The sequence below is a fragment of the Ogataea angusta genome (assembly GCF_019207475.1).
Source record: "Ogataea angusta isolate 61-244 chromosome Unknown 61-244_NODE_2_length_1002155_cov_89.706849, whole genome shotgun sequence".
NCBI classification, from domain to species: Eukaryota; Fungi; Ascomycota; class Pichiomycetes; order Pichiales; family Pichiaceae; genus Ogataea; species Ogataea angusta.
In genome coordinates this window covers 210,825-222,968 of record NW_025065216.1, presented here as the reverse complement: position 1 = coordinate 222,968, position 12,144 = coordinate 210,825, and the positions used below count along the sequence as shown (strand labels likewise).

General features: G+C 44.4%; 7 protein-coding genes across 7 annotated transcripts; 3 read left to right on the top strand and 4 right to left on the bottom strand.

The window, feature by feature from the left end:
* Positions 1-45: 45 nt before the first annotated feature.
* KL928_000936 (uncharacterized protein) lies at positions 46-3,489 on the top strand (the record flags this gene model as incomplete). The annotated part of the gene is made up of 1 exon (XM_043206686.1): positions 46-3,489. The coding sequence occupies one exon, from the start codon at positions 46-48 to the stop codon at positions 3,487-3,489; it is 3,444 nt and encodes a 1,147-aa protein (XP_043061395.1).
* An 18-nt stretch (positions 3,490-3,507) lies between these two features.
* On the top strand, positions 3,508-4,338 carry KL928_000935 (uncharacterized protein; the record flags this gene model as incomplete). The annotated part of the gene is made up of 2 exons (XM_043206685.1): positions 3,508-3,524; positions 3,606-4,338. The coding sequence occupies 2 exons, from the start codon at positions 3,508-3,510 to the stop codon at positions 4,336-4,338; spliced, it is 750 nt and encodes a 249-aa protein (XP_043061394.1).
* Positions 4,339-4,379: 41 nt separating this feature from the next.
* Positions 4,380-4,901, top strand: KL928_000934 (uncharacterized protein; the record flags this gene model as incomplete). The annotated part of the gene is made up of 1 exon (XM_043206684.1): positions 4,380-4,901. One exon carries the CDS (start codon positions 4,380-4,382, stop codon positions 4,899-4,901), a length of 522 nt encoding a protein of 173 aa, XP_043061393.1.
* A 39-nt stretch (positions 4,902-4,940) lies between these two features.
* Positions 4,941-6,896, bottom strand: KL928_000933 (uncharacterized protein; the record flags this gene model as incomplete). Its single annotated transcript, XM_043206683.1, has 1 exon — positions 4,941-6,896. One exon carries the CDS (start codon positions 6,894-6,896, stop codon positions 4,941-4,943), a length of 1,956 nt encoding a protein of 651 aa, XP_043061392.1.
* A 241-nt stretch (positions 6,897-7,137) lies between these two features.
* Positions 7,138-9,111, bottom strand: KL928_000932 (uncharacterized protein; the record flags this gene model as incomplete). The annotated part of the gene is made up of 1 exon (XM_043206682.1): positions 7,138-9,111. The coding sequence occupies one exon, from the start codon at positions 9,109-9,111 to the stop codon at positions 7,138-7,140; it is 1,974 nt and encodes a 657-aa protein (XP_043061391.1).
* Positions 9,112-9,303: 192 nt separating this feature from the next.
* KL928_000931 (uncharacterized protein) lies at positions 9,304-11,286 on the bottom strand (the record flags this gene model as incomplete). The annotated part of the gene is made up of 1 exon (XM_043206681.1): positions 9,304-11,286. One exon carries the CDS (start codon positions 11,284-11,286, stop codon positions 9,304-9,306), a length of 1,983 nt encoding a protein of 660 aa, XP_043061390.1.
* A 390-nt stretch (positions 11,287-11,676) lies between these two features.
* Positions 11,677-12,115, bottom strand: KL928_000930 (uncharacterized protein; the record flags this gene model as incomplete). The annotated part of the gene is made up of 2 exons (XM_043206680.1): positions 11,677-11,890; positions 12,018-12,115. 2 exons carry the CDS (start codon positions 12,113-12,115, stop codon positions 11,677-11,679), a joined length of 312 nt encoding a protein of 103 aa, XP_043061389.1.
* Between the last annotated feature and the right edge of the window lie 29 nt (positions 12,116-12,144).

Here is a 12,144-nt window from a genome sequence, read left to right as displayed (position 1 = left end):
ATGTACATTCTTGTTCCTGAATTTGGATAGATTTATTCGACTTTCATGGAAGCCATTGCATCACTCGACCCACTCATAAAAGCAGTCTACTTGATGTACAAAAGTGATCCTCGATTTCTGAGTCACAGCATTGCGGAGATTGTGGGGATCTCTACTATGGATGTGAAAAGAAGGGTCTCTGATCAATCCACCAGCTCCAGCGGTTCAAAGAGTTCACGAAGCTCCGGGGAGACCAAAAACTCCAGAAAGAGAATACTCGGCCGGTTGCATGCTTCTAATGAGAAGCCCGAAACCTTCTTCATTGAGCTGGCAAATAAGCTAGACTCGCTTGCTAAGGGCTACCATACGGAGATAGAAGATTGGGGTATGAGCGCCGAGGAGCGAAAAATATTTATCTCCATGCTACTCACATTCAGGACTCTATACAATCCTGTGGAACAAGATATTAACAGACTGATAAACGACTTTCAGTTGGTGGCAGCAAAGAACATTCATGCGAGAGATCCGTCCAATGCATCTGTTCATCTCGTTTATCTTGCTCGATTCATTGACTATCTACTCATTTTGAGGTCCTCCAGTCAGCAGAAGGACATACTCATAATGCACAGGAACGAAATTTGCGCTAAGAGATTTTATCCTCAAATAAGGATCCAAGACTTACCAAAATTTGAGGTTATCTCCAAGGTGTACGGCGTCGAGTTTCTGCATCTAAACAATCGTGTTTTGGCCTTAAAGGGTGAATGCCGAGAAGTGGACATCATCTATGAACTAGAGAAGAAGGATACAAGACATCGCTTCAAGGAGTCTGATTTTTCTGATCCGGGCGATTATCGTGAATGGCTTCAGGGTAGAATGCGTTTTTTTCGCAAAGCCTTGGACAGATTTCAGCAAGAGCGATTTCACTTCAACGTGAGTAAATCTTCTCCACGCCCTGTAAGTCCGAAAAACCGTTACCAGACTTTCGATTCTGTGCTCGACGTATTTATGAATGGTTCCACAATGTGCCCTGTCTGTCAGGAAATCATCAAAGATTGCATGTTTGTTTGGCAACTAGATGGCTACGAAGTTTTCATGTCAGTTATCAGAGCTTACCTCAGAAGGCGTGATTACATTCGCAAAGATGATGCTTTGAAGCTTGCAAGAACTTTATTAGATTTTAGCGGGCTTCCATTCAAGCCAGAAATGTGGCCTATCCCTATCAAGTCACAAGTAGGAATCACAGAAAGCCTGAATACTCCGATCGTGCAAAGCCTAGCCCCCATTATGGATGATTTATTCAATCCCGCTACCTTGAAAGAGATCGTTACCAAACTCAAAGAGGTTCACAGCACAAGCTTTTTTGGAATTTCAGAGCACTCCAAACTGACCATTACGCTAAACCTTCCGAAAATATCCAAGAAGCGCTATAAAGCAATGACATCTAGTATCGAAAAAAACTCGGTCACCCTTGAAAACGTTTCAATGCTGCTAAATTGTGTGCTCAAAGATTTACAGTATTTGTCAACTAACATACCGTTGCAGTTTGATACTTTGTGGGATTTCTGGATTGTCAAGTATGATCTTGCAAAAAGATCTCTTACCGATACTAGAAGACTGGTAAGCTCCCTAATTACCGAAACCATAATGGATGGTTCCGGAAAATGGATTAGGAACTACAAAATTCCCACGAACACTGAAACCATGAAGTGCATCCTCTCAAAGATGGTGCAAGTTCGGGACTTAGCCCGATTTCCTTTACACGAATTCTCCAAAATTGTGGAGCCGTACTTTTATCCTGACTATTACTCACTGTGTCAGGATTGGTGCTTGGATATGATCGATGAAGCTTCTGAAGTGCTACAGGCAGAAACTTTCGAGTTATCCAAAGATCCATCTTACAGCAACAAAAGCATTGTTTCACTTTTCAACGTTTTCTTTCGTTATTTGTCCAAAGTGGAGCGGTTGAAATGGACTGACAAATTGCAAAACGCCACTCTTTTTACACTGGTGTGTGGAACCATCTGTAACATTCTAAACGAATATTGTGAGCATTTGACTCTGGATATCATAACCAATTTTCAGGAAACAGATGCATCTGATGTGGACCAGGTGTACTACGTGAAGATAAGCAACTTGTATGCCATACTCCAAAAACTGGATATGATTTTTTGCGACGATGTAATTGAGGACATGTCTTCCGTGATGGAATCGTCCAAGACAAATATAGGCAGCAGATTAATTGTTGTGAAGGTCAAAAGTGCAGAAATTCTGACTGATAAATTTGCACCCACTTCATATGTACAAATCTCCGGCTGTCTTAGCCAAAGAACCAGAGCCATTCGCGGTGACTGGCTACCTCAATGGCAAGAAGAGTTTCTTGCGGTCATTGATAACAAGGACTCTCAAGTGATAAGATTTGAACTGGTCGCAAATAATAATGTGGTAGCGAACTTCGCATATGACTTAGATCTAAATTCCACGAGTATTGGAACCGAAAATACTCTCACACTGACAAACAGCGACTTTATCAGTTTGAAATGGTCCTACTGGCATGAGACCTTATTGACTGATCCGCTTCATTTCATTGGGACGACTCGAGCTACATTAATGGCGTCAATCCAAAGAATAATACCTTTCTTAGGTTCAGATATTTGTGGGAGTATCAAAACACTGTTCACCAAATCCACCCTATCCGAAATGAGAGCAATGAACTTGGATATATGTAAGATTGGTGATTTTCTCAAAGCAGAAGATAACCCTGAGCAGATCATAGATAAGAGCGTGGTGGAAACTTGTGACCAGATCAATACAAAGGTGTCTCAGCTAAAGCCTATTTTGAATTGCTTAGCAATTGATGATTTACTGCTCTATATCTGGTCTCAAATAGTGCGTCATGCCACTGATTTAGCTATTCCCCCCCTTTCATATCTCAGAAGGATACGAAGCAAACACGATGAATTGTGCTCAATGATAGATTCAGTTAGTATTGCACCTGTGTCGCCAGAAATACTCGCCGTAGACGACTTTGAGCGAGTGGTTTCTTGGGTTTATAAACTGTTTGCTTTGGTTTGCTCTCACTTGACTTCCCAGCGACACGACTCACTGTTGACCTTAGACTTTTATGGTTTCCTGAAAATGCGCTCTCTATACCATCAAACTCTATCTGACATACAGAAAGAATACAAATCGTGCGTTGACAGATGTGAGAGCTTGTTACGGTTCCAGATGGGAAATTTTCGTACCAACTGTGGTGTGGCCAAGTCCGTAGCGCGGCAAAGTACTCAGAAGAAGCGCAAAGACTTGTTGGAAGAAGAGACAGATGTACAGATGGAAAACCTTGACCTTACCACGAGAGAAATCTTTCTGAGACTGATGTTCGCAAAAGATGGCTCTAGATCCATTGAGTATATCTCCCGAAGCATGGAAGAGTTCGATCGACTGACTAATGATATAATGACCGGAGAAAAAAAGGCATCTAAAAGATCCAGCAGATTAAATAGTCCAATTTAAATATTCAATTAAATAGATATGAGTGCCAAAGAAGTGTTGGACAAATTTCACGAGCAAAGTAAATGTAGGTGACTCATTCCTTGGTGCTAACCAGTAGTGATAGAGAAGCAGATAAGTAATGCAGATGAACTTACAGATTGGAAATCGATTAGAGAGGAGATCAACAAGTTCAAGCAATGGGTTACCAAGATTCATGAGATTGGAGGAATACCTCAGTATGACTTGAAAAAAATCACAAGCACAATTGACATCTGGGTATTGTCTCTCGATGACAAGAAACGTTTCTTCAATAAGAAGAAGTTCAAGTTCAGTTATAAACCAGGCAGAGACAATAGATCGTCCTACATCGAGTCTTCACAGCCTTCAACTTTTGGTACGCCGACTATGATTGGGAAAGACGGAATTAAATGCATCATCGAAAAGCCACATCAGAGTGTATCACTCTTTGAGATCAAGAACTCGATAATAATTATCCCAGCAGATATGGCCGCCGGAGCTATTACTTTGAAGAACTGCAACGATTCGATATTCATGATACATTCTGAGTCGTTTCTGTACGCCGAAGAGCTAGAGAACTGTATTATTATTGGAAGAACTCATCAGATGAGATTGCACAAGTCTATGGGTGTTTACCTCGATATTCAGATTGAGAGCACGCTCAACAAAATCATTATCGAAGAATCGACGTCCATAAAATTTGTTAACAGTCGCAATGTCGAAATAGATGACTTTAACGAGCCTTCAAAAAAGCATCTGAATTACACTATGGTGGGAAAGTTGGTGAACGAAGCGGAAATCGCTGAAACTCAGCCCGAATCGCTCCCCAGCCTGATCAAATCCATAATATAGGGCTGTGTTAGATCCCGAATATTTTTCTGTTAATTCAAATCATGACGCCATTGCCAGCGAAAGCTGAGATGAGTGCCAGAGAGAAACTAGAACAGCTGAAGAAGCAGCGAGCGGAAAACCTAACTAGACTTGCTGCCCCTCAGAGAAGCTATCTGAGCCCTAACGGTCCTGTGACACCTAATGTAGTGCCCACGGTTTCGCCAATGGATAGTATAATGACTACCAACGCGCGTCGAAAAATTAGATTGAAGCCAGGGCATTCACCACTAGACTGGGAGACAAAAAAGAAGACATCGAACATGAAAGGCTCCATTGATCCTAGAGATTTTCCATTGCGAGTGACAAAGGAGGAGCTGAACAAACATAATAAAGAGAATGATTTTTGGATTTGTCTAAATCATAAGATATACAATTTATCACCCTATCTTGATTACCATCCGGGGGGTGTTGAGATCTTGATGAAGTGTGCCGGAAAAGACGGGACGTTTTTGTTTAACAAATACCATAAATGGGTGAATTATGAAAGGATCCTAGATGCATGTTTTATAGGTTTTCTGGTCTGAAAACAGTATCAATCGCATTAATGTACATTAAATATAGCACTACTCAAACTCAGAACACACTTCTGCCACTAAGTCAACAAGCCTCCTATCATATCTTTCGCCATGGTTCAAAAGCTCGGCATAATGCCGTTTGAATGCAAAATAATATGAACCTTTCTCTTTCATGGGCAATGCATTCCAATTTCGTGCTTCACCTCCAGAAAGGCGCTCGTAGAGTTTTTGAGGGGTGATGATCTGATATCTAAACTCAGATGTGCTCGACAATTCCCTATATCGGCTATCAAGGAAAAGTCCAAATCGTTGTTTGACACTCAGGTTTCTTGACTCATGTAGTTCCGAATCAGAAGATTTTCGTTTCAAATTTAGCTGCTGAAGTGTGTTGCGCAATATCTCGTCTTTTTCGATATTCGGCTCGGAAAGTCTCATTCTTTGCAATCGCACAGTTTCGTATGATATTGTGGTCTCGTCCATTGAACATTCGTTTCTGTTTTCATGCCTTTCGATGAGGACGTTCTCTCCAGCCGATCTACCAGCCATCATTTCAAATCTATTGATCTTCTCTGGAAAAGCTAGGTCTTCAACACGCTCCGCACTCAACGGTTTATGAGGCTTTGATGGGGTGGATGTTATATCAAATTGATATGAGATATCTTGTTTCGGTACACATTCCTCATAGTCGATAACGGACCCTTCTGTCGTGTTATCAGTATCAATGTGGTGAGACTTTTCAACATTCCTTGTTAAATCGGACTCCAGCAGGTATGGAACACTTTCCGATGATTGTAAACTGGCTTCATCTGTTGACGGATCAGCAGAGATCTCTAGTATTTCAAATTGTTGGTTAAAGTTTGGCTCAACTGGAAGAGATGTGTCTTGGGTGTTTTCCATCAATACTAAATAAGGAGCCTGATTCAATGACTTGTCTGCTGTTGTGTTTATTTCGCTTTCCGTAGAGAACTCGATGTCTTCCTTCGTCGGAGAACTTTCAATGAATCTGCGGAGTTCTGAGTCGTTAGCAGAGGAGTAGTTAATGTATGCTCTCGTCCAGTCTTTTTTATCTAATACCATGGAGTATTCCTTTAGAGATGTGGTCCAGAACTCGACCAGGCTCGATCTGCTCGCAGGGGAATTTGTGAAGATGAGGTTGCGAGTTTCTAAACAGTGCCTAGCAAAGTTCGTTAGCGGCGTGGAGACCTCAAAAAAGATCCCCGGGTTATTATTGAGACACATAAGTCGATCTTTGAAAACATCAAAATGCTGTTGTATTTTATCCTTTGGTGGCTTTATACCGGACTTTTCAAGCTCCCGCGTCAACTTTTCAATCAGGTGACCTTTTTCACATGATATGATAAACACGGACGCCAGAAAGTCCATATTTCTTGACATCTGTATTTTGGAGTAATCTTTGCGCATCGATTTGAGGGACAACGTCTTTTTGAGTCTGCTGAATTTGAAGAGTTTATTTTCTGCTTTGTGTGTTTCTTTGATTGTGCAACGTAAGTAGTCAATGTAATCTGTAGCGGGCTCCATTAAGTACTGGTTTGGGATTTTGAAGTGTCTAACGATGTCATTAAAAGTGGATAGCGCGAGTTCATAATCAGCTTCGGTATACACAGTATCAAAATTCATAGGTCCATTCACCTTGACCCTTTCGGCGTTCAGTATTTCAGTATCCTCAAAAGTAGCTGATTGTGGTGTTTTTGGAGGTTCGATCAATCGTGTTTGAGGCATGAAAGGCAATTTGAGCGACACAATGGTCAGCTGTCCGGGCCGCGCCGGGTGTCTTCTTAACTTGTGGAGTCCTAGTTTTCCCATAACGTAATCCCCTGGCAACTGTAATGATGAAAGATGTTGGATTTTGTCGAAAGTGCGAATGGATTCAAAATACGCTTGGTCTCTGAAAACATGGAACGAGCCCAAGCACTTAAAGAAGCGCAAAGTGACACGAAGTATGAGACATAGTGGATCTAGACTCGTATCATGTGGTTGCATCATGAAACATGCTAGTGATTTGCGGTGTCAGTATGGTTTGTTTGGGGCTGGGGTGACAGGTATAAAATAATAATGTTTATTTTTTCCCCCATAGGGTCTGCAATGATTAAATTCACATCCCTGCACACAAAGTGGTTTTTCGGAACACATGTTATACAGCCAAAGCTGCTTCGTAGCTACCATCCACCAAATCGCAACTTCAGCGTCTCACATGGAAGCACAGTATTTTATACTATATCATAAGCTATAAATTAGATTTGCAGCAGGACGATTCGGCGCCGGACTCTGGGAAGTACTGGGACTTGTTGAAGCTCTGGGTCGACTGAGGCACCGAAAGAGCAGGGTTCTTGTCAAAAAATCCAAACGGAACAAGGGCTATTTCATGGGCCTCAACAGGCATCACCGGGAAGTCCTCGACTCTAGGGATGTGGGTGAAGCCTAGAGTTGCCCAGACCACTGGGTCGTCGTTTCTAACGTTTTCGTCACGTCTTGCCCAAACACCCAATCCGGTGTCTGTTTGGGATTGGTTGGTGAACTCGCCAGCAGCGTAGAGCTCATTATCTCTATATTTGGTAACCCAGACTTGCTGAGTGGCGAATTGAGCTCTCTTGTTGTTGTACGAGTCCTCGTCGGCGAGCAACATTTGTCTGGCTGGCATCATAATCTTGTATGCCACAGGTTTCTTAGATATTGGGTTGATTTTGTTCTCGTTGATAATCTTGTACGATCTGTTGGTGAACGGAGACTGTTCGACATAACCTGGCTTCTCAACAACGGTCCTCTCGGTCACAAATCCAACATTGTATGGGTTCAGCTTGGTATTCTTCTCCATACGAACCACGTCGTCGAAAACCACGGTGTTTTCGTAACCGTCTACAGCAGGATCAATTCTGAACGAAAGCATGTGCTGGTGATAGGCAGCCATGACTCTTGGGCCGACATTGGTACCCCAAGGGACAGTGACGTCTTTGTCCAGAGGCATGGTGGACAGAATACCTGTTGCTCTGACGTGAATTCTGATTTCGCCGGCCTGATCGAAAATGATGTTTAGCATGTACTCGTAGTTGGCAACGGTGGCAATGGTCTGAACAACGAATTCTCTCCTTCTGGCAATCACAGGAACGTTAGTTCTATAGTTGGTGTGTTTGTACAGTAGTCCTCCGTCCTGCTCGTGCAAACAGACAGTGTTAGGAATCAAAACAGAGTCACCGCTGGTGTTGACCCTTCTGCAGTCCATGTATTTGATGACTCCCAGGCAGTCACATCCCAGAGCCAAACTGTTTCCAGTGGCACCAAAACCGCAGTCTCCCAAGTCGAAGGCCTGTTTTCTGTGGAACGGAGCTCTTGGGTCACCGTACGGCACCGTCATTTCAGACAACGACAATCTATAAACGATAGATCTGCCCTTGAAATGGATGTCGTATATGGCAAATCCTTCTCTTGCAGTAGGTATCACGAAGAACTCCCATCCCTGCCACGAGATCTTGTGACCATCAACGCTAAAACTTGGTCCCTCAGGCTGTTGGACAATTAGTGGTTTGAGAGGTAGGATAGTCTCCCCGTTGAGATCAGGATGGTACTCCACGAAGGGGAACTCGTCCCAAGCCTGCGTCTCGGTCACAGTTTCATCGGCTCCTCCTGGCAAGTAGTCCATTCTCACAAACTTCTTGGTGAGACACTCAAAAACGGGGGAAAATTTAAGCGGCAGTGAGTAGTGGTTGGATTCTGGATGGGCAGCGTTGGCCAGATACATGTAGCACTGAATCAACACTCTGTCCTCCTTGCTGTCAGTTCCGTTCATCCAAGGGTCGCAGACGACTCTGACATGGGATGGGAGTTTGAGCTTTTCAATCTCTGCCTTGACGATTGGGTGTGTAGTTGCAAGCTGCTCGATTTCTTGAATGTCCTCGGCGATCAGTGGGCCAATAACGCCCTTGGGTTGTTTTTGATTGGTGATGATGTGTCCATAGGTCACGTTCACGAGAGCCTTGTAGAAGTCCAGGCCAATATAGTAGTAAACGTAAGTCATTCTCGAGATGTGAGGAAGAGGCTTGCCACTTCTCTCAGCCTCAAGATATCTGATCATATCCTTTTTTGGCGGGTCCAGTCTGTCGATCTGAATAAAGTGTGGCTTTTCTGGGCCCTTAGTGGCATCCTTGATGAGCTGAGAGGTGAGCTGGAGCTCTGCGTCGGAAATGGGGTCGAACGGGTGAACCATTTTGCGAATAACTTGTAATCCGGATCCACTGTTGGTTTATATATGCACCCCGGAAAAATAATTTTTCATGGATTACTTGCGAGGACCTTCCGGATAAGGAAGGAGAATGCATTGGGATAGAGTTGTCAAATTTAGCTGCTTGCGCTCAGTGTTATCGGCTAGAAAAAAATCCATATAGGTGGCTATTAGTAGCTATAAACTAGATTTGCAGCAAGCTCCTTCTGAAGATGCTTCCGGATAATACTCAGACTTGTTGAAGCTCTGAGTGGACTGCGGAACGTCCAACGCCGGATTCTTATCAAAGAAGTCGTTTGGCACGATAGCAATCTCGTGTGTCTCCACAGGCATCACAGGGAAGTCCTCGACTCTAGGGATGTGGGTAAACCCGAGAGTTGCCCAGACCACTGGGTTATCGTTTCTAACATTCTCGTTCCTGTAGGCCCACTTCTTGAGACCAGTGTCTTTCTGCGACTGATTGGTGAACTCGCCAGCAGCAAACAGCTCGTTGTCCCTGTACTTTGTAACCCAGACTTGCTGGGTGGCGAAATGTGCCCTCTTGTTGTTGTACGACTCTTCGTCAGCGAGCAGCATTTGTCTGGCCGGCATCATGATTTTGTACGCAACAGGCCTTTTCGAGATGGGGTTGATTTTATTCTCGTTAATGATCTTGTAAGATCTGTTGGTGAAAGGAGACTGCTCGACATAGCCCGGCTTCTCGACGTATGACCTCTTTGTCACAAAACCAACACCGTAAGGGTTGAAGCTAGTTCCGGCTGGCATGTTTTCAACATCGTCATAAACGACGGTATTTTGGTAGCCATCGACAGCGGGGTCGATCCTGAACGAGAGCAGATGCTGGTGGTAAGCAGCCATCACCATAGGTCCAACGTTGGTGCCCCAAGGCACGGTGAGTCCTTCGTCAATCGGCATGGTCGAAAGAATACCTGTTGCTCTGACGTGGATTCTGATCTCACCCGCTTGATCAAAAATAATGTTGAGAATGTATTCATAGTTAGCAACCGTGGCGATGGTTTGAGCAACAAACTCCCTTCTTCTGGCGGTGACCGCACCGCCAGTCCTATAGTTCATGTGCTTGTAAAGCAGACCCCCATCCTGTTCGTGCAAGCAAACGGTGCTTGGGACTAGTTTCGGCTGGCCTTTTGAGTCCGTAATGGAACAATCCAGATATTTGATCACACCGACACAGTCGCAGCCCAGCTTGAGAGAGTTACCAGTGGTTCCAAATCCAGAATCTCCCAAGTCAAATGCCTGTTTTCTATGGTAAGGGGGTCTCGGGTCGCCGTAAGGCACTGTCATCTCGGAAAGAGACAATCTATAGACAACCGACCTTCCTTTGAAATGGATGTCGTAAATTGCAAATCCCTCTCTGGCTGTTGGCACCACATAGAACTCCCATCCTTGCCACGAGATCTTGTGACCATCAACGCCAAAACTTGGTCCCTCGGGCTGCTGAACAATCAATGGCTTGAGTGGTCTAGGAGTCTCCCCGTTGAGGTCTGGATGGTACTCAACAAACGGGAATTTAGTCCAAGGCTTAGTTTCAGTGACAAAGGTTTCGTCAACTCCGGAAGGCAGATAGTCCATCCTCACGAATTTCTTGGTCAAACACTCAAAAACAGGTGAGAACTTAAGCGGCAGAGAATAGTGGTTGGACTCAGGGTGCGAAGCATTGGCCAAATACATGTAGCACTGAATCAGCAGTCTCTTCTCTTTAGGGTCGTCTGTTCCGTAGATCCAGGGATCGCAAACTACTTTGATGGATGGTGGCAGCTTAAGCTTCTTGATCTCCGCTTGGACGAGCGGGTGCACAGTCAATAATTCCTCTATTGCTGTGACATCCTCCCAAACCAGCGGCCCAACAACTCCTTCTGGCTGTTTCTGAGTGGTAATCAGGTGGCCATAGGTGCAATTTACAAGAGACTTGTAGAAGTCGGTTCCCAGATAAAAGTAGGCGTAGGTGATTCTGGAGATCTGAGGAAGTGGCTTTCCGGTCTTCTCGGCCTCTAGGTATCTGATCATATCCTTCTTTGGTGGGTCGAGTCTGTCTATTTGGCAAAAATGAGGCTTCTGCGAGGCTTTAAGGGAGTCTTTGATCACCTTGGAGGTGAGCCGGATTTCGGCATCGCTGATAGCATCAAAAGGATGAGCAACCATTTTAGCAGCCGATAAGGATGGAGGCAGCGTACTTTTGCACGCTTTATATAGAAAATAGCATCTGGGCCGTAATCGCGAATGGGATCCCGAATTTACCCAGCTGGGAAGATAATGCAGGTTGCAGAATACTTAGTCAATACTCGCGAAAAAGAATAAAAATAAATGATGCTCTCATCTAGGAAATTGGCGGCCCTGCGTATCCGCTACGGCCATTGAGCAACATACACTATGCTGGCGGCTCGTGAAAAGGGGTCCTAGCGGTCTGTCCCGATTAATGGGCTTTTTAGTGTTCCGTTCACTGTAGTGTCTCAGAATTTTGCCTGTTTGGGTATATCCACTAGGTTTACGCTGACCTGCCAATTACATATCTATGCAACTATTCCAATCAATCTAGTCAAAAAAGTCGTCTTCTTCGTCCTCCTCCTCGTCCTCGTAATGGGTCGAGCGGCGATCAAACACGATCTTGGTCTCGTTGCCCTTCCGTTCCTCTTTGGACACTTTTTCTAGAATCTCCACAATGTCGCTCTCCGAAATCTTTGTTCTAATGGCTCCAGATTTGAACAGCCTCAGCAGATAGCTCTCCACCGATGCTACTCTCTCAGGTCTGACCATCCGGACACGGGAGAGACGCTCTTTGGCCTGTGGCTCTAAAATCTGGGACAGTATCGACTGAGTGGGATCATTTTGATTTCTGAGTGTTAGTCCGCCGTCAGTCGCGTTCTTGCACTTACGACTTGTTTTCTTGTGTTTGTGATCCGCCACCTTGTGCGTTTCGCTGCAATTCGGCCAACCTCGCGGCCCGGATAGCTGCTAATTCTGAGTCGTCCATCGTATTCAAACTTGAGTGCAGAGATTTTT